This window comes from Diospyros lotus, chromosome 4, assembly GCF_014633365.1.
Source record: "Diospyros lotus cultivar Yz01 chromosome 4, ASM1463336v1, whole genome shotgun sequence".
NCBI classification, from domain to species: Eukaryota; Viridiplantae; Streptophyta; class Magnoliopsida; order Ericales; family Ebenaceae; genus Diospyros; species Diospyros lotus.
In genome coordinates this window covers 551951-573915 of record NC_068341.1, presented here as the reverse complement: position 1 = coordinate 573915, position 21965 = coordinate 551951, and the positions used below count along the sequence as shown (strand labels likewise).

The window sequence follows — 21965 nt, the reverse complement described above, 5'->3', positions numbered from 1 at the left end:
AGTTCCTATTTTAACCGATGTTAACTAAGGCGTTAACTTTGTCTTATCACGCTGCCATATTTACTATCACGTTATAATATTCATGTATGTTGTCCATATTTTTATAAAAAAAAAAAAAAACCAGAGGAATCCACCCATCCCCACACTTGTGACCCACCCTTGTCCCATGTTGATCTCACTAAAGGAACCCACCCATCGATGACCATTGAAACAACCATCGTCGTCGACGTCTCCACAATCAACCATCGTCGTCACTCTTGCCATCGTCACTTAGACCATTGTCGCAACAGCCACCGCCTATCATCGCAATAGCCATCGCTCATTGCTGAAGCCATCATCGCAACAGCCATCGCCGTCATTGTTTGCGTAACTTGTCTTCTTCATCTATCTTCAACCAATCTTGTGGGCTTCGTGAAGAATAAGGAGACAAAATGAACCATCTTCATCTTAGCAATATGTCAGATAGGATTTTGATGGGAAATGTGACTGCAAAATGAAGGTAGTTGTGAAAACATCACAAACCGAGAAAAACCCAAATCAAAAGTTCTTTGGGTGTGCCAAAATTCAGGTGAGTGATTTCCAATTTAACTGTTTTGGTGTGAAAAAAAAAATTAAAAAAATATAATACTTTTTTTTTATGTTACTAGGGTTGTCGGTGTAATTATTTTATGTGGGTTGATGAAGTATTACTGGAATTGACGTCTGAAGAGGGGCATACTTCAAGCAACATGAATTAGATTTTGTATGAAACACTTAGAGACATTGTGTCGATCAAGGTGGTTTTGGAAGATATGAAGATGAAGAGCAACAATTTTGAAAATGGTATGAAAAGGGAGATTAAGCTGTTGAAGTGGGCATTTGTCATATGTGTGGTCGTGTTATGTGTTGTTTTATGCAAATGATCAATATTTAGTGTGGACACTAGGTGTTTGTGAAAATGTCTATGTAAGATGATTTTGTGGTGGTTGTCCCTAAATTATTTGCAACAGTCAATCTTTGTTTAGGCCTTTAATTTTATCATCTAATGTAAACATCTAATATGTATTTTTTTGTATTTTGGATCCTCATTCACAGAAGAACATTATATACATGAACCATCCAATTATTTGCACATTATTTACAACAAGATGTTGAAGCATAAACATGCTTCTATTATGCACGACCATTATTTTACCAATTAAACAATAATAGAATAAGCCAAAATAGTCACATATTTTCGAACCTGCAATTTGCTTAACACCTGAATAAGGACCTAAGAATATGTCCAATAATTACATGAAAGCCAAAATAGAAGCAAGTATCTTTCCACTAATCATAATTAGAGATAAGTTGTTCCTAACATAACAACACCTAATAGAGCATTGTCTAACTCAGAAAGAGACACAAGTTGCAATACTTGGTCACCACAAAACAACATAAACACCACAAAACAACATAAAGCTTGTCACTTTTATTGAGATTGTTAGAGTTGGTTGGTAGTCACTATAGAAGTTGAAGCCTTTTGCAGCAGAAGATGGACTGTCAAAGTTCTGCCTCTTTGGAGGAAGCTTCTAGATTCTCATTGAAGATTGACCAAGCTGCAAAACATAAACACATAAGTTACCATTCGAAGCATTTTCAAAATCTATATCCAAGATGAATTCAACTCACACATAGGTATTTACATTTTCAATCATAACTCAATTTTCAGAAACAAATAGTCTTATTCCAATCTGTCGCCTTGCTCTTTTCGTAGATGACTTCTGATTTCTCACTTCTCTTCGCAGCTTCTCATCAACAACAGTATCACTTGTTTATTTTGTGCTTCATTTTTTCTTGCTAGGTTTTGGCACAGGCTGCAAACAAAAAGTCTCACAACCATCAATCATTTCTTCCATTCAAACATAGCAACTATTATATTTTAAACAAGTATAAATTACATAAAAACAATCAGAATTCAATAGCATAATTATTGCCTCTGAGGGTGCAGGCTTGGTTGGATACATATAACTGTTGTGACCTTGTGTTTTACACAATCTGCAGGTTATTATTCTTTCTCTCCTAGATAATTTTCATCCCTTTTGACGCTCATATTTATCTTTCCTTCTATTCTTTTTAGGTCTTCCTGGCATCCTCCTCACCTTAGGAGCCACAATAGACTCCTTAGTACTTTCTTCCTAGAATTGCTTCCCCCTCATAAGCAACAAATAGTAGTTGTATGCCTTCAAATAAGTATCCTTCTTGTACCAGTGAGAAATATAATTTTCTGGATGCTGTCTTGCAACAAAGATTGCACTAATAGCATGTACATATGGAATTCCAGACAAATCCCATTCTCTGTAAGTGCACTTCAGCCCCTTTATGTTCACAACATGTTTATCATTCTTATCGAAAATGTTGCTGACTTCATAACCAAATTCTCCATTCCATTCCATAAACCAATCACAAGAATTTTCCTTGTTTTTTTCCAACTTTTTGAAAGTTGCAAGGGATAAGTTGGATATCTAAGTGCCCACGAATTAACGTTTAGAGGCAATCCTTCGCATCACCATCAGCCGTATCTTTTCAAGTATTGACACAATTGTTAATTGCCTGCTATCCAATATCCAACCATTGAATGCCTCTGTCATATTGTTGTCGACAACATCACACTTAATATCAGTTCTTTGATATGCCCTACACCACTTCTCAAATGGCCATGTAAGCACATCTTCGACTATGCCCTTCCCCAACTTACTCAAATCCTTAAGTTTATCTTTTAAATCTTTTTTGAAAGGGGTCCTAGAACACAACCAAAAATAGAGTTTTCGTTCTTGTCCCTTCCATTTTTTATTAAAGGCATGGTATATATGCCTTGCACAATGCCTATGTTCTGCTTGTGGGAGAACATCAGCTACAACTTTCGTCAATCCCTGACAAGAAGAAGAAAAAAAAAAAAGAAACAATGAAATAATGTAAAACAAAAGAACCTATCAAAGAATGTTATGTTACCTTTTGCATGTCTGAGACAATAGCCAAATCTACCCCATTACCAAGATGCAAATCGTGTTGTAACACCTTAATGAACCATGTCCATATCACACTAGTCTTAGCACCAACAACAACCCATGCAATTGGAAACATTTGGTTGTTTCCATCCCTTCCAACCGCCACTAATAAAATACCTTTACAAACTCCCTTCAAGAAACATCCATCAACACCTATTATCTTTCTACACCCTGCTAACCAGCTTCTTTTAAGTGCATCAAAGCAAATATACAATCTATCAAAGTAGTTCTTCTTCTTGGAATTATTTGCACAAGTTTTTAAAATAATAGTATTGCTTGGATTTGACTTTCTTAATTCCCTGACATAACCCCAAAGATTACGAAACTCTTCAACATAACAACCCATTACTTCATTCAACACAATAGCCTTAGCATTCCTACAGACACTAGTATTCATTTCAACTTTCAACTGAGTTTTGCATAGAGATTTAAGGGTCCTAATTTTAATCCCAGGATCAGTCAATATTCTAGTCCTAAAATGTTGTGCAATGAAGGAAGACCTCACTAACTTGTTTCTATTATCCTCTCCACCATATTCATGGTGTGGATAATAAGTTTTCACCACAAAGCTACCATCATTCCTCTCATTCGATGCATATATGACAAATTTACATCTCCAACAAAAGTGTACCTAACCCTAAGCTTGTCATTTTTTATACACCTCAGTCATTTTCTCTTCAAAATTGCATATCTAAATACAACAACTTTAAACTCAGTAAGGCTAGCAAATGTCATATCAAGAGTAAATTGAGGAATTTCACTACTACCATCAAACCTTTGACGACTACTAGGACGAACCTCAAACTCATCTTCAGATCCTGAGTTACTACTTTTGTCATTGTAGTTGCTTGGGTTATCACTTGGTATGTAATGTGAGGAGTTGCTTTCCATCTGAACTACTTTTATCACTTACCAACTCAACATATGGCCGCTCTTTTTCTACTGCAAGTACATTTAGATCTGGATTTGTATTTTCATTAGCAGCATCAATTGAAGATGTAGGTTCATTTACACCTACAAAACATTGGTAATGTGAAAAGAAACTAGTGAGAAATGTACCCTAAGACTCCAAAACAATTTCTACCAAACATATTAAAAGACAAGAACCATATCAAAGTAATGCATTAAGCCATGAAAATAAAACAATAAACAACATATTTACCTCGTTCACCATTAGTTTCAGCAACTGCAAATGCATCTGTCTTCTTCTTATCCCTCTGTCTTATTTTCCTCTTAACTTCTATGACCTTCTGCCTAGTTTCTTGAAGTTCATCGTCCTTGTCGTCACTAAAATTAGTCCCCACATTATAGATTTCATCAAAAGAAATAAACTCATTTAGATCTACACAATCTAATTCCCTTTCTACTAACTCATCATCAAATGCTTCCTTTATGTGAACATGGCTTTGCCTTCCCACATCTACGTCCCCACTCTTGTCTTGCCTTTATATCCCATTCTCATTCAAATAAGCCTCACCCATAGATAAAGCCTCACCCACATTGCTTTCCTTTTGATGCACACTAGTTTGGCCACTAGTACTTGTCCCTTCCCCAATAACTTTACTTTTTTCAATGAGCACGTGAGGTTGGTGAGGATTACTTGGTGGCACACTCTCTATTTTATCCCCACCAACTAAATAAATGACAAGGATATCCCCATTCTTTAACTTGTTACAAACCCTACTTATTGACAGGTCATCCCAAATAAAAAAGAAAACATCATTTTCCTTGTAGAATATCCCCTGCACTCTATTAATTCCTAACACATTTTCTGTATACCAACACATTACAGCAAAAGACAACGTGTCTACATCAAATCGCCCCAGTTCCCTTGACTCTCTATCGACATACTCGGACCTTTCCAAGCTTCTTACAATACTCCCACCAAAATGAAAACAAAGGCTAACAGCCACATCATCAGCCATCCTATATCATAATTACTACAGGTTAACATAAACAAACCTTCAAATTTGATAGCGCCCGATAAAATGGGTGAGCAAAACCTTAACTTACATTGATAGTGTATGCAATGCTAAATTAACTCAAAAATATGTACGATTGTTAATGGGATATGTGGGTGTGCGACCTATTACCTGCATTGAATGTGGATGACGATGGTATGTGCGACCTATTACCTGCAACGAACGGTGGTTGTTGTGACGATGGTCTGAGAAGCGATAACGAGTGTGACGACAGTGGTTGATTGCGGAAATGTCGACGACAGTGACTGTTTCAATGGCGGCCAATAGGTTTTTTTGGTGAGATTGACGTGGGACAGAGGTGGGTCACAAGTGTGAGGACGAGTTAGTGATGTTAGGGTTAGGGTTTGTTTTTTTTTTTTTTTTTATAAAAATATAAACTATAGACGTGGATATTATAAGTGACGTAATAACGTGACGAGACAAAGTTAACGACTCAACTAATGTAGATTAAGTCAAGAACTAAAAATATATAAAATTATTTTGTCCATAAATAAATAGTAAACACAATTTAATTGGTCCTTATAACCATTTTTTTTGTTACATGAACTTTTTATATAAAACTATTACTAAAATTATAATAATTGCACAATTTCACAATTCGCCTTGTAATTTTATAGGATACTTTTAAGTATTCTATAAAATGGGTTTTTTATTTTTTTTTTGGAACAGAAATGGCAATGCATCAGGTAGGTAGGGTGGTATGTGCAATGTTCGGCCTAGACTCAGTGGTGCATTTGTCATTTATTTGAAGTATGAAAATAAATAAACTTATTTCAAGGACTCAGCAGCAAATAAAGCAAAGTAAAAGTTGTGCTGAACTTGCTCCACAAGAAATGCAAGATATGCACATACATCCGAGACAACACTCCATCCATCCATGCCCGACCCTCCCTCTGTCAAAGGCCCTCTCGTCTTCTCCGATTCCTGGGGTTTTCAGTTTCGAAACCCTAATCTTGTTTGCGGAGATCGAACAGGTGGAAGCAACAATCAATAGGTAACCTAATTCCTTTTTCAAATTGCATAGTCTATCCATCAGTGCTAGGGGCGGGGGTGTGAGAATGGCTGCGGCGGCGACGATGGTGACCTCGGCGGGAGGGCTGCTGGCCATGCTGAACGAGAACCATCCATCTCTGAAGCTTCACGCTCTGTCCAATCTTAACGCTTTTGTTGACTACTTCTGGCCCGAGATCTCAACTAGCGTCCCCGTTATGTGAGTCATTTAAATTTCCTTCCGTTTCTTGTCTTCTCCCTTCGTTTGTCAATTGGAATTGAGTTATCGTTGTGCTCGATGTCCTTGTGGCTTGAAACCCCCTTTCTGGTCGCAGCGTATATCTATAGAGAAGTATAATCATAAAATTTGCTGATTTTGTTTCGCATTCCACGGAGAAAGTGGGAAACTTGATTGACTTTCCTGTTTCCCTTGTGTCACAACGCACAAGTGAGGAAGATTCTAATGCACAAAATTTGATTTTCATAGTATATTTTTTTTCTTTCGGGTTTTACTCTTTCTGTTCGCTCATTTAATGTAGATAATCTTTTAGTGCATTTGCTGTCATTTATCATTAGGGAACAAGTTATGCCATGGAGATATTGCTAACTGATTTGTAGATGCATACAGAAAAAAAAAAACAAAAACTATGCACTCTGTAACTAGTGACTAATGTGGTAATAACCCAAATGGTTATAGTATGCAATTTCAGATCTCTGGATCTGACCGAGAGTCTCTTCCGGAATTTGGGAAGAGAATTGGCGGGAAGAAGGGAAATGAGAGAGAGAGAATAGAGATTGAATTAGGAGGGAAATGACTCGTGGATTGATCTTCACATATCCCCATCCTCGTGAGTAGCTTCTTATTTATAGGGGTTGGTTACAACTAGAGATTTCCTCTAACTACTTCTCTAGAACCTCCAAGTGGTCATGTGCCAAGTGGGCTTATTACAGTTACACCAATCTCCCCTTATACCCTGCTACATTCCTCTAATTACAGATTTGCCCTTGGGCTGTGACACTCCCCACCCCTTGAATTATATTTCTTGTCCCCAAGAAATTAAAGAAAGCTGGCCACCCTGGGATAGCGTTGAAGGAGCTCCGAAAGGTATTCCCAGGTGGTGTTATCCGGATGCATGTGCATCCATTGGACTAGAACTTGAGGGATGGGCAGGGAATCATTGTAAATGACACGCCGATTGATCACTGCCTTAGGCTCGATTTCCAGTACCGTATCATCTTGTAACTTGGGTATTTCTCAGCTAGTATCAGTTGTGATTCCCCTTGCTGGCTTGAGAAGAGACACATGAAAGACCGGATGTAAACCCACACCATCAGGCAGTTGCAGCTTGTATGCCAAGGTTCCTATCTTTGCCAGTATCTTGAAGGGAACATAGTATTTGGGGCTAATTTTAGAGACAGGTCTCTTTTGAAATAAGTGTTGTTGGAACCATTTTACCTTCAAATAGACTTCGTCACCCACCTCAAAGGTTCTGTCCGTGCGATGGCTGTCTACCCTCTGTTTCATCTTTTGTTGGGCCATGCTAAGTTCCCTCTTTATTACCTGTAGAGCGTCCTGCCGTGCTTGTAGGTAGTGGTCAGTTGATATTTTTGCGGGAGTGTAATGCATTACTGCCAGAATTATAGGTGGAGGGTAGCCAAATAAAGCCTAAAATGGGGTCCTTTTGTGAGCTGTATGGAAGTTGGTGTTGTACCACCATTGAGCCAGTGTAACCAACGACTCCAACTTCTGGGTTTTGTAAAACAAAGGCACCAAAGGTATGTCTCCAAGCACTGATTGACGCGCTCTGTCTGTCTATCGGTCTCCAGATGGTAGGCGGATGACATTTGCAGCCCTATCCCCAACCCTTTGCACAAGGTTTTCCAAAATTGGCTTGTAAAAATTTTATCACGATCTAAAACCATAGCCTTCGGTACTCCATGTATTTTAAAGATTCCTTCTGTAAGCTTCCTAGCCATTTCAGTAGCTGTAAAAGGGCGGGCAAGGAGAAGGAAGTGACTGTACTTGGTCAGTCTATCTACCACTATCAGGATGGTGTCAAACCCCTCAGACTTAGGGCCTCAATAAAGTCCATAGAGATCTGTTCCCAAGCTTGGGAGGGAAACTCTAGTGGTTGTAATAGGCTGGGGTAGGGTACTTGCTCATGTTTGAATCGTTGGCAGGTGGTACATTGCAGCGCATATTTAGTGGTATCCTTTTTAGGCCTGACCAATAGAATAACTGTCTTACCTGACGATATGTTACATTCTGCCCCGAGTGCCCCTTTATGGGCGAATCATGTAGTGCTTGCAAGATCTTGCCTCGCAGTTGATCATCTTCCCCTATGACTACCCGACCTTGGTATTTTAGCAAGCCTCCTTGGAAGGAATATTCTGCCTCCCCTTGAGGATGCACTGTTAGCCTAGTTATTTTCTCTTTAATCCATGTCGTGTGCTCGTAATTGTTAGTGATCTCCTGCACCCAATCTGGTACCAAAGCTGAGATGGTGTGGCAACTAACTGGTTCCACCTTCCTTGATAGTGCATCTGCCATCTGCCACTAAGTTTTCTTTACCCCTCATGTATTGGATGATATAGTCATACCCCATCAATTTAGTGATCCCTTTATGTTGCAATTGATCGTGTGCCCTTTGTTGAGATAAGAACTTCAAACTTTCATGATCTGTTCGTATAATGAACCTCCTGCCTTTTAGATAATACCTCCACTTGTCCACCGCCACCAACACAACCAATAATTCTTTATTGTATATGCTGAGGCCTAAGTGCCGGGGTGGGAGGGTTTGGCTCAAATAGGATATTGGTCTACCCTCTTGGCTTAGCACAACCCCTACTCCCATATCACAAGTGTCTGTTTCTAGCACAAATTCTTTCGAAAAGTCTGGAAGGGCCAACACCAGAGCTTGGGTCATTGCTTCCTTTAATTTTGCAAAAGCCTTATTTGCTTTGCTGCTCCAACGAAAGTTATTCTTTTTTAGTAGAGTTGTCAAGGGCTTACTCCATACCCCATAGACTCTGATGAACTGTCGGTAATAGCCAGTGAGGCCTAGAAATCCTCTCAACTCCTTCAGTGTTTTTGGTTTAGGCCAATTCTTCATAGCTTTCACCTTCTGGGGGTCTGTACTTACTCCCTGACCAGTGATTACATGGCCTAGGTATTCCACTCTTGGCTCGACAAAGATGCACTTAGACTTCTTTACAAATAGTTGATGGCTTTTGAGGATTTCGAATACCTTTCGGAGGTGGGTTAGATGCTGGGGTTGTAGATTAATATGTCATCAAAAAAGACCAACACGAATTTTCTAAGATAGGGAGCAAAAAAGTGGTTCATGAGAGCTTGAAAGGTGGCAGGAGCGTTAGTAAGGCCGAAGGGCATTACCAAAAACTCATAGTGTCCTTGGTGTGTTCTGAAAGCTATTTTATGGCAGTCATTTGGGTTCATTCTGATCTAGTGGTATCTGGAGGTAAGGTCTAGCTTCGAGAAGATGGCTGTTCTTGTTAATTCGTCTAGGAGGTCCTCAATGATAGGAATTGAGAATTTGTTTTTGATGGTTAAGGTGTTTAACTGTTGATAATCGACACAAAACTTCCATGATCCATCATTTTTCTTTACTAGGAGGACTGGAGAGGCAAAGGGACTTTGGCTTGGTTGAATGAGAGATTTGTCCATCATGTCTTTGATAAGTTTTTCAATCTTTGCCTTTTGGACAAGTGAGTAGTGGTAGGCTTTTAGGTTAACTGGTTCAACATTTGGTTTGAGATGAATGAAGTGGTCAAGAAATCGGTGTGGGGGTAGGCTAGTAGGAGTGGCAAACAAATCTTCAAACTCCATCAACAATAATCGAATAGGGTCTAGAGAGTGTACCTGAGTGTGGCTGAGCTTAGGAGAATGGACTGTAGGTTGGCCTTCTTTTCTTAGCTTGACAGAGGCATTGCCCTCCCCTTGGTAGTTGGCCCTCTCCAAGGCATATAAGGAATGCAACTGCCCTACCGACGTTCCCCCTTGATCCAATAGCTTCTGCAATCTTTTGCCTGTCACTGCCTTGCACTCGCCTGTCTCTTGACACCCCTTTAAAGTAATTTTCTAGCCTCCCTTATTAAAAGTGACTTCTAAGGTGTTGAAGTCAAACACGAGAGGGCTTACCTTCCTCATCTAGTCCACGCCCAAGCCTGAGGATCATTAGGTTCACTACAAACTCATGACCTCCCATCTTCCATTTAAATTCTCTGCAGTTGTAGTGGCTTACCATCTTACTTCCATTTGCAATCATTACCGACAAGGGAGTCGTCTCTTGCATTTCACTCTGGAGGGCAGAGGTTGTTTTGTTCATCAAGGAAACTGTGTGTGCTTTTACTATCAATGAGCACCACCAGACTCCTTTTCCCTATTATTCCCCTTACTTTCAATACTCTGCCAGATGCATGACCTTGCAATGCATGCATTGATATTTCCTCGCCTTCGTCTTCTTCCGTCTCCTCCTCAGGTTCCTCCTCTCCTTCTTTTTCCTTCTCTTCCTCCTGGTGGCCTTCCATGGTAAGCAACATTCGTTTGCACTGGTGTCCCGGACCAAACTTCTCTCCACAATGGAAGTAAAGTCTCACCTGTCGCTTCTGATCAAGGGTGAGGTCCTTAGTTTGGTTTGGTGTGAATTGGGACCTTCATGCGACCCCATTCCTCTGCCATGGTGAATTGCTACCCTTACTTGCAATCGCCAACAAGTTCTCCTCCTTGCTCCCTTTAGGTAACAATTGATGTCTCTTGGCGAAGGCGTCCAAGGCCATCTCATACAAGTAAGCTTGTTCAACGGCTTGTTCCACCGATGTAGGATAGAGCATCTTGACTGTGTAGTGGATCTGTTCATCCAATCCACTGATGAAGCTAGATATGAAATAAGCCTCATCCAAGGAGGGATGAGCTAAGGATAACAGCGATCTCAGCTCCTCAAATTTCACCAAGTATTCCTCCATCGATCCCTTCTGCTTAAGCTTATTGAACTTTTCTATGACATTGGTCCTCGTCTTCTCCCCAAACTAGTTGCAAATGTCGTTCACGAACCGTGGCCAACTCAACTCTTCTCTTCCCCTGCTCCAATTTTGGAACCAGGCATCGGCTATATCATCCAAGTAAGCTGTGACCATATTCACCTTGTCCCTCTCTATAATGGTAGAAGACCTTCTCACAACGTCTTACCCACCATCGAGGTCAGTCACGTTCGAACAGGGGAATGTCCATTTGCGGCCCCTGAGGATTGGAGCGATTCAATCCTTCTCCTCAGTGTGTGATGTCGTCCTCTATTTCCCCCTTGTCCTTGGCCTCCACTGGGTCGTTAGGCCCTTGCCTCACTCTTGGTGTAGTCAGAATGGGTGCCGATGAAGCCCTTGGAGGAAAGTCAATTGGCCTGGGGCTGCCTAGCAAAGATGCTCCGAGCAGCACTCACTTGCTGGCTTAACCCCGTGAATTCCTCCCTGAGTCCACTAACGGCCCGATCGAAGTTGGCTGCATACCCTGCGAATTCCGATCTAATTTCGCTCGCAACCCGATCCAAATTGGTCGTGTGTTCTGATCGACTCCTGCTAATCTCCTCCTGAGTATTCTGGATGCCCAATTCCAAAATTTCCAGGCGATCCTTTACTTGTGCCTGGTTTTGGCGTAGCTCGGCTTCCACAGCATCCAGCCGCAATTTCGCCTGTTTTGCTTGCGTTCCTTTAGCCATTCCACACCTGACAGGTTGCTAGCTCTGATACCAAATGTCAAATATTTGGATCTAACAGAGAGTCTCTTCCGGAATTTGGGAAGAGAATTGGCAAGAAGAAGGGAAATGAGAGAGAGAGAGAATTAGGAGGGAAAGGACTTGTAGATTAATCTTCACATATCCCCATTCTCGTGAGCAGCTTCTTATTTATAGGGGTTGGGTACAACTAGAGACTTCCTCTAACTACTTCTCTAGAACCTCCAAGTGGCCACGTGCCAAGTGAGCTTATTACAGTTACACTAATGTCCCCTTATACCCTGCTACATTCCTCTAATTACAGACTTGCCCTTGTGCCGTGACATGCAATTTCTTTACATCTAAAGAAGTTAAAAAATCTATACCAATGTTATTAAAAGCCCAAGGCACACTAAGGGGCAAAAGGGTGTTGGAGTTTAAGACGCAAGGCGTAAGGCGAGGTGTGCGCCTAATGGAGCTAGGCACATGCTAACTAAAATATATATATAGATATATATATATATATATACGTGTGTGTTCTACTTGAAAAATAAGGTATAAAATATATCTTAACTCCTAATAACACATTCACAAGCATGTTATCAAGGAAATTAAAAAATTTAGGTATTAACTCCTAATAACATATTCACAAGTATGTTATCAAGGAAATTAAAAAATTCAATATATACTAATAAAAAGAACAATAAAAAATGCCAAAAAGATGCAATGTAAAAGTTTTTAAGTCAACTTAAATTAAATTTTAAAATAATTTATAGGTCTTAAATCTTAATCAAGATTAGCTAATTATGCATTTTAAATAATCTAAAAATCATCATATTTTCATCATTAGAAGTATCATCTCTAATATCTTCTTCCACATCATCTCCCTCTCTATCTTCATCTAGTTCAAATTCAATTGGAACATTTGAAGTAGTAGCCCTTTTACTCATTGTCAAATTTGTAGTTGAAGCAATAAATTTAAACTCTAAACAATAAAAAATTAAATAAAATAATAAATAATAAAAAATAAAATAAAAACCCGAAAAAAACAGTTAAAAAAAGCCCAGGCTCACCTAAGCCCAAGGTGCCTTGGGCCTTGGCGCGCATGGGCGCACCTGGGCGCGCCTTGATGGTCTGTGCCCTCCTGGAACCATTCCAAGCACCCAAGGTGTGCCTAGGCACGCCTTTAATAACACTGATCTATACAGCCCACACATATGGATGTAGTTGCCCTTTTTCTTTTCCATTTTGGTATTAAATTGTATATGGTAATGCTTAGTCCTAGTTGCCTAATTAAATTGCATGCTTGAAGTATGTCACCATTTTTATTTTCATTAAAGAAAGAAAAGAAATTGTTATGTAAGTGGACTATTGATAGTATAGAATCCATTTTCGAATTTCTATCAATTTAATTGCTGAGAAATAAATGTTCCTGCTGATTTCTTATTCAGAGAGAGCTTATATGAAGATGAGGAATTTGACCAACGTCAACTTGCTGCATTACTTGTTTCAAAGGTCATTATTGTTTCTCCATGTATCCTCATTTGTGTTTGTTTTCCATTTCTCTTCTATTTTGTGATAACTTAGTTTTCTTGCATAGAGGAAGAAAATTTTCTTTTATAGTTTTTATGTATCCTCATTGATAATACAAATGATTTAGTTTTCTATTTTGTGATGGAACATGACCATGTCAATTATCTTTATCCACTGCCATCTCATGAAACATTTCTATATGAGGATGGTGTCGGAACTTTGTCATTATTTTCTTGCTAGAGAGTCATGTCAAGAAGGGCATCCAGCAAAATATTTTGCCACATTGTTCTTTTGCATGGTTTCATATTGTTAATGCGACTTCTAAAAGTTAGTTGACATTTTGAATATCGTGCCACCAATCCGAACTTGCTTAGGATAAGGTGCAGTTAGTGATAACTTTATATGCTCATTTAATTTGCTCAGTGCCTCTCTTCCTTTCTTCTCAATTTATGTTTTTGTAATATCTGAAGAGGTTAACAACTGAAATTGTAAGCAATGCCTGAGAGGTTGTAGTTTAATATTCAAAATTTCTCTTCTTTCTTCTGTTTTCTAGTGATCAAGTGGGTATATGGTATTTTGTTTGAGTTGTTCATATGAAGTTGCATGCCGTGCCAATGAGCAATGAGGGTGAGATAATCCCATTTGAATTTTGTTTACTAAATCAATATGCCTCTTGTCTACAAGCCTCCCCTTGTTTGCAGAGTCCATCGCCATTTTGTTCTGGTATGCTTGGATGTGTCTCACTGTTCTATGTGGTCGTGGCTAAGCTGGGCAGTTGGAAAACAGAGGAAAGCTTTGATTTCTGTGTAATATATTATTATTATTTAGCAGAGAGGGGGGTGGGGGACTTGGACTTTAGCTGTGCATTGAGTTTTCTATGGCCTTGCAGTTGGTGGCAGAAAGGGACCCATAGTTCTGAAAGGCGCGAGGCGCAAAGGGTCCTGGAGCCTGAGGCGCGCCTTTGTGAAGCGAGGCGCACCTTTTAGAAAAAAAACTCAAAATCTTGTAAAATCATAAAAACTATCAAATTATCAATAATAACACATGCATATCATTAATGTTTTATTATCTTCAAATTCTAAACTAATAACATCAAAGTTAATTCATTCATCATGCAATTTCTAAACTAGAAACATCATCAAAGTTCAAACTTAAAGTCTCAAACTCAAACAAGTACCAATCATCGTGCAAAGTTCTAAACAAACATATAAACACTACAAGTCCACAATCAATAAAGAAGTTTTAATCATCATCATCATCATACCCTTCACCAAATTGAAAATCATCATCTTACGGTGCCATATTTTGCTCATCCCTGATTCCCTGTTATTTTTCTTCTTTTGCATGTACTCTCCAATCTCTTGTTTTATTGATGGAGGACATTTTGGAATAGCTTTAATATTCTCCACAATCAATAAACACTACAAGTCCATAATCAAGAAAATGTTTTCATTTTGAAAAATGCTATTTTTCTAGGTCTGGAAGATTAGCGCATTTTTTCTACGTCTGGAAGATTAGGGCATTATAAGGAGACATATAAGAAAATGTTTTCATTTTGAAAAACTATCTCCCGGTATTTTGATAGTTAATATTCATTGTTGTTAAAATGATTTTTAATGAATTTTTCAAGAAATAGTAGGTATGTATTTTGGGGGTGGTAAAATCGCTAAATCTTGAGTTTGTACTAAAATCAAAATTCTATTTTCTTATTGTTATGGATTTTGATTTTTTAGATATTTTTATTGAATCCAAATGGGGGGTACTTTCCTATTTACATTTATGTATTAAAGTAAATGGAAAGTAAAATATAAATAAAAGAAAATGTGAACATTTACTTAAATTAAAGAAATGTAAATAAGTAGTGATGTATACATGCTGAAACTGAGAAGAGGGGATGCTGGAGAGGAGAGGAAGAAAGGATGCAGGCGCGGGTTTCATCTAGGCGCGCCTCTCGCCTCAGTGCCTCACCTTGCAAGGTGAGCGCCTTGCTGAAACCGCCTCGCCTCAGCCCAGGCGAGGCGCCAAACTGGCGCCTTAAGGCTCCTTGCGCTTAGGCGCGCCTTTAATAACTATGAAGGGACCCTTTGTGTCATAGAAGACTCTCTTTACAAGTTAAAAGACTTGTATCTCTGAATAGCTATTTAGCAGAGTAGTTAACCTTAACCTTGACTATATATATATATATATATATATTGTTTTCTAGAAGTTTTATAGGGATAATGATTTTTTTGCCATTTGTGTTGCATCTCCTTTACCCTTTGCTTTGTTTTAGAGTGACATCCCTTCGTGATTTCTTCTCTTCCTGTCAGATTCCCATCAATCACTGAAAAGGAAAAGAATATTTCTGGTCATATTTTTGCTTTCCATGGGAGTAGACTCTGAAAATGAATTTTATCAAAGTAATCAGATGCCTGCCTGGGGGACATCGGATGTTAATTACAGAAATTCAATCTGTTCTGATGTTTTAGACCCTGGTGCGTAGAGTATCTGCATGGTTTCTTTGTCCACAAAATATCCATGACTTTCTTTTTGTCCGAAAGTTACAACATTCTTGTACACATTGTGAAGATAAAACTAGAAATGAAATACCAATGCCTGTTATGGATGCATAATTTTTGGTAACCTTTATCTTCTTCACACAAAATCCTTTATGTTGACAGGTTTTCTATTACTTGGGTGAACTTAATGACTCATTGTCATATGCTCTTGGAGCCGGTTCTTTGTTTGATGTTTCTGAGGATTCGGATTATGTTCATACCCTTCTCGGTAAGAGTGTGACCTTACACCACTATTTTCCAACATGATAAAAGATTTATATGGATGGAAACAAACCCCTTTCAGTCCATTTTTACTGATTGTGTTTGGCAACGTTCTTCACTCAGCTAAAGCTATTGATGAATATGCCAGTCTAAAGTCAAAGGCTGCAGAGTCAAATGATGAAACTGCCAAAATGGACCCCCGATTGGAGGCTGTCGTGGAGAGAATGTTGGATAAGTATGTAAACTTCTGATTCTCTTTGTTGTTTTCAGAGAAAAGAACTGGAAAACAACAGGAAAGTGTTTGGAGGACAAGAGAGAGACATCTCTCCATCCATTTCAGCTTAATATATACAGAAAATCTTAAAGTACAGCACTGTTTAGTCAATACCAAACTTAGACAGCTTTTACACAACTTTTTCAAGACAGGGATCCTTAAATCTATGGAGATTTAAGGATCTCCATACCTTTCTGACTAATCTTGACAAAAAGCAGTAGTTTTCATAGCAAAAATACAAAAAAGTAATACTTCTTAGCTTTTAGAGTATCTAGAAAAATCTCACAGCTCAACACTCTTCAATGCTCTGGCACTGTTTTCCAATTGTCCTACCGTTGCCATATATAGGTGTATACTGGATGGACGGTATCAGCAGGCCATTGGAATGGCAATTGAATGCAGAAGATTAGACAAGCTTGAGGAAGCAATTGCAAGAAGTGATAATATTCATTCAACCTTGTCGTATTGCATTAATATCTGTAATTCTTTTGTTAGTTTGAGAGAATATCGACATGAGGTATGATGTTATATTTATCCAATTCAAGTTATTTCCATATTCTGAACCATAGGTATTTGCAGTCAACATTATGTTCTCATTGTTGTGATTATTTCATTGATATACAACACTGAAGTTGTTTTTTCAGGATGCCTATATTATCCCAATTTGATAACATGTTTCTGTGTTAGACTTGCTGGCATACACATCTTTACATTTTCCACTTAGTCAGAATGTTGTATTTGTTGATTCACAAGTTAACTGCAGTGGCTGAAAAATAAAAAGGGGAAACATACTCCAACTGGAATAGGAAACAAATCCTACCTAGTGTATATGTGAAAATGGATCTTTTTCATTTCTTTTTTTATTCGATGATTTCCTTGGTACTTTCTTTTTGCTTTAATTTGGACAAATATACATGCATACATTTGAATATGATATGGATTTTAGTATGACGATAACATACATTTTACCAAGCCAAAAGAATAAGAAAAAATATCATACATCTTGGATAACGGATAGGCATGAGAATTTCTTGATTGGCAATGTCTGAAATATGGTGTTTTAGCCAAGCAGAATTTTAACACAGAAATTTGTAATGAGTTTGTTAGGGTTATTGTTTTATTTTTGCTATACCCCTGCTGATTTATGTGGCTAATTTAAGTCATCTAGAACAGACTTACCATTTTCCTTTAGCTTTCCTAGTTTCTAGGTATTAATTCTTGTGTCCTCTTAATCTCACAAAATAAAGAAAAAGAAAGAGGAACACCATGTTCAGTTATAGTTTTCCTGTTATTAAATATTACATATTACATTTGTTCATCTGCATGTAATGTAGTATAAGGCAGAGAGTGCTTTTAAGGAAAAACATTTTGGAGGAAAGATATAATAGTGATTCTTGGAATATCAACAACTAATTCTCTGCAATTTTTATACAGGTGCTTCATCTTCTTGTCAAAGTTTACCAGAAGCTACCCTCACCTGATTATTTGAGCATTTGTCAGTGCCTTATGTTCCTGGATGAACCAGAGGGTGTTGCCAGCATCTTGGAAAAACTTCTACGATCTGACAATAAGGATGATGCTTTACTGGCATTTCAAATAGGCTTTGATCTTGTAGAGAATGAGCACCAAGCTTTCCTATTGAATGTAAGAAATATGCTCCCCAATGCCAAGTCTCAAACATCAGAACCTGCACAACAAGGATCTACAGCACCTGATTCTGGTCAGAATGGAAATGCTACTGCTGGTGAGGATGTTCAAATGACAGATGAAACTCAGGTTCAAAGCAGGAACGTGCAAGAGGTTGATCAGAATGAAGTGACCTTTGCTGAGAGGCTAACAAAAATGAAAGGGATTTTGTCTGGCGAGACTTCAATACAGCTGTCTCTACAATTTTTATACAGTCATAACAAGTGAGGCAACAGATTTATTTGCTTGCTCATCTTTTCTTAGAGTTTCTCAACTTCTTTCTATAAGAGTTAAGTGTTGTGAAAAACTTCTTCCTCTAATTTTTAATTTTGCATTTAGGTCTGATCTTCTTATCCTTAAGACAATAAAACAGTCTGTAGAGATGAGAAATAGTGTGTGCCACAGTGCAACAATTTATGCTAATGCAATTATGCATGCTGGAACAACTGTTGATACATTTCTCCGGGAGAATCTGGTAAACCTGCTTTCCAGTTTTTTTCTCTTAATAAAGCTTTTTTCCTTTTTGTACTTTAAGATTGTTAATAATTTAGTATTTACATAATCCCCCCATTTTTCTTTTTTTAATTTTTTTTCTTGTAAAAATTTGTTAGGATTGGCTGAGCAGGGCTACTAATTGGGCTAAATTCAGTGCCACAGCTGGGCTAGGTGTTATCCACAGGGGCCACCTGCAGCAGGGCAGATCCTTGATGGCTCCTTACTTGCCACAAAATGGGGCTGGTGGTGGGAGTCCATATTCTGAAGGTGGGGCCCTTTATGCCCTAGGCTTGATTCATGCAAACCATGGGGAGGGTATCAAACAATTTCTTCGTGATAGCCTACACAGTACCAATGTTGAGGTTTGCTTGCTTTTTAGAATCCAGTGCTTGGTTGCTTTTGGTGTCATGAATAACTTCATAATCTGATGTTGAAAATTTTGATTGATGCAGGTTATTCAGCATGGTGCATGCTTGGGTCTTGGTTTAGCTGCTCTTGGAACTGCTGATGAGGATATATATGATGAAATAAAAAATGTTCTTTACAGTGACAGTGCTGTTGCTGGAGAAGCTGCTGGTATCAGTATGGGCTTACTGATGGTTGGAACTGCAAGTGAGAAGGCAAGTGAAATGCTCACTTATGCACATGAGACACAACATGAAAAAATCATTAGGTAAATTTTGGATTAGTGATTCAGGTGCTCAAACTGGGATTTAAATTATAGTCTTAGGATTAAGCTGATTATTTGACTTTGCAGGGGCTTGGCATTAGGGATAGGACTCACAGTCTATGGAAGAGAAGAAGAAGCAGATACATTAATTGAGCAGATGACTCGGGATCAAGATCCTATTCTACGCTATGGTGGCATGTATGCATTGGCATTGGCATACAGGGGAACAGCAAACAACAAGGCGATACATCAGCTGCTGCATTTTGCTGTATCAGATGTGAGTGATGATGTCAGGCGGACAGCTGTTCTTGCTCTTGGGTTTGTCCTGTACTCTGAACCAGAACAGGTTAGGTACTTTTCCTTTGCTTCTTTGGTGAATTGAAGCATCCGGTCCTCCTTTTGTGATTGCTGCTCTTGATGTGTTGTTTTGGCTATCAGCAACATATTTTCTCTGAAGAAGTTGCTTGTGGAGGCATGTGCTTGCACGTCATATTGGCATAATGTTGATTGGTTGTGATTGATCATTGTTTGAGTACCCATCTCATCTTGATCTCCAGTGTCGGCATTAGCTGTCTTGTATTTGCAAAAGCATTTATCTCGGTGTAGATATAAAATTTGTTGGCCAGGCTGGCCAGTCCACCTATCAGTTTTATCTACTTCAGCTTGACCTTGATCTCACACTGCCTGTGGATTGCAGACCCCTCGCATAGTCTCCTTGTTGTCTGAGTCTTACAACCCACATGTCCGGTATGGAGCAGCGCTAGCAGTAGGCATTTCCTGTGCGGGTACAGGTTTGAGTGAAGCAATATCTCTTCTAGAGCCTCTGACTTCAGATGTGGTTGATTTTGTTCGTCAAGGTGCTTTAATTGCCATGGCCATGGTGATGGTTCAGATCAGTGAAGCTAGTGATTCTCATGTCGGAGCATTCAGGTAATGTTTCCTTTTCTAATTGATTTTTTCTTTCTTTATATCTTTCTTTAGCTTATTATTTTTGTTTCACTCATTTGTTACACTAGGCGGCAGTTAGAGAAAATTATATTGGATAAGCATGAGGACACCATGAGCAAGATGGGAGCTATTTTGGCTTCAGGAATACTTGATGCTGGTGGAAGGAATGTGACAATTAAGTTGCTTTCCAAGTCAAAGCATGATAAAATCACCGCAGTTGTTGGTCTTGCTGTTTTCAGCCAATTTTGGTTTTGGTATCCTCTTACATATTTTATTAGCTTGTCATTCTCTCCCACTGCCTTTATTGGGCTGAACTATGACTTGAAAGTTCCAAGGTTTGAGTTCTTGTCACATGCAAAACCATCTCTGTTTGAGTATACTAAGCCAATTACTGTACCCACTGCTACCTCTGCTGTGAAACTTCCTACTGCGGTCTTATCAATATCTGCAAAAGCGAAGGCTAGGGCTAGCAAGAAAGAGGCTGAGCAGAAAGCTATCCTTGAAAAGTCAGTAGCAGAGTCGTCTTCCGCCGGCTCAAATGTTGGCAAAGGGAGATCTTCTGTTGACAAGGATGGGGCTTCTATGCAGGTAAAGATAATATGTTTTCACGTTTACTTTTAAATTTTGTTTTAGCAAACTATTTGCAGTGTATTGAATCCTTTGTTTTGTATTTACTTATATGGTTTTGCCTTTCTATGTTTTTTACCAGGTTGATAGTCCAGATAAGAAGTTAGAGCCTGAACCATCTTTTGAAATTTTGACGAACCCTGCCAGGGTGGTTCCTTCTCAGGAGAAGTTCATTAAATTTCTGGAAGAAAGCAGATATGCACCGGTCAAGATAGCACCTTCAGGGTTTGTTCTATTGAAAGATCTACGTCCAACCGAACCAGAAGTGCTCTCTCTCACTGATGCACCCTCGGCTGCTGCTGGATCCACAGCTGGACAACCGGGTTCAACATCTGCCATGGCTGTTGACGAGGAACCTCAACCTCCTCAGCCCTTTGAATACTCCTCTTGATAATATTGGTTTTGAGCTAAATTCGTCCTCTTTGGGGGGGTGTTGTTCCAGGGTAGTTGTGTGGAGCAACCATCATGGTTTAGACAACTCTTGTGTATTATCCTGAGAATTTATGCTCAACTTCTAAGAGGTAGGCAGGCGATTCCTGGTGGATGGTGGTGATATCATGGTGATGGCGATCCTGGCTGATCACTTAGTGTTTCTCTTTAGCTTGTATGATGATCGTTTAGAAATGGAGATGGAGCAGGAATGCAGGATGCATCCTGTGATTCCCTGGTCCCAGCTATAGGCAGGAACTGCTCTCCTTAGGTCTGGTGCTGGACTGGGTATTAACCACCAGCAGCAGCAGCAGCATATAATAAGCTTTGTGGGAAATAGATAGCTTTTTGGCCGGGAACTTTTACATCACTTTCCTAAGGAGGAACATATGTACGTTACTGTTGGCATTGCTGATTTTTTTCTAAGAAATGTGCCCTCAAATCAAACAACCTAATCCTGTTCCAGATATTTATGCTTCTTATGATTGTTTTTCATTTCATATCGTTAAACCTTTTTATCTTTGGGTGGGCTTCTTTAATTAAATAATATGAAATTTAGTTTGATTAAAAATCAAATTAAGAGTCGCTAGATGATTTCTAGAAGGTGCTTCTTCTTCGGCTAGGGATGCATTTTTGCACAATTTAGTGTCAATGAAAGTTCTGGAATGATGGGTTGCATTCCAAATCAAACGATCAAACACAGCCATCATTCAATCTTGGTAGTTGTTAGATCTAGGTTTGTACTTGGATCGAATTAATGATTAGAATTGAATCTGTTTGGATTTGATTCCTGGATCTATTATGGACTGTTTAATCGCAAGTG

The 21965-nt window shown here is 38.9% G+C and overlaps 1 protein-coding gene across 3 annotated transcripts; it reads left to right on the top strand.

Annotated features, from left to right (window-relative positions):
• Positions 1-5845: 5845 nt before the first annotated feature.
• LOC127799482 (26S proteasome non-ATPase regulatory subunit 1 homolog A-like) lies at positions 5846-21611 on the top strand. Of its 3 annotated transcripts, XM_052333547.1 has the most exons (13): positions 5846-6218; positions 13173-13236; positions 15915-16020; positions 16137-16248; positions 16636-16804; positions 17722-18197; positions 18313-18448; positions 18585-18830; positions 18921-19141; positions 19226-19484; positions 19836-20068; positions 20155-20674; positions 20796-21611. In XM_052333547.1, the coding sequence occupies exons 1-13, from the start codon at positions 6067-6069 to the stop codon at positions 21102-21104; spliced, it is 3003 nt and encodes a 1000-aa protein (XP_052189507.1). In that variant the 5' UTR covers positions 5846-6066; the 3' UTR covers positions 21105-21611. The 3 variants fall into 3 exon arrangements, with proteins under 3 accessions (XP_052189507.1, XP_052189508.1, XP_052189509.1); XM_052333549.1 differs by lacking the exon at positions 13173-13236 and having other exon boundaries at positions 6108-6218; XM_052333548.1 differs by lacking the exons at positions 15915-16020; positions 16137-16248; positions 16636-16804 and having other exon boundaries at positions 5847-6218.
• Positions 21612-21965: the final 354 nt, after the last annotated feature.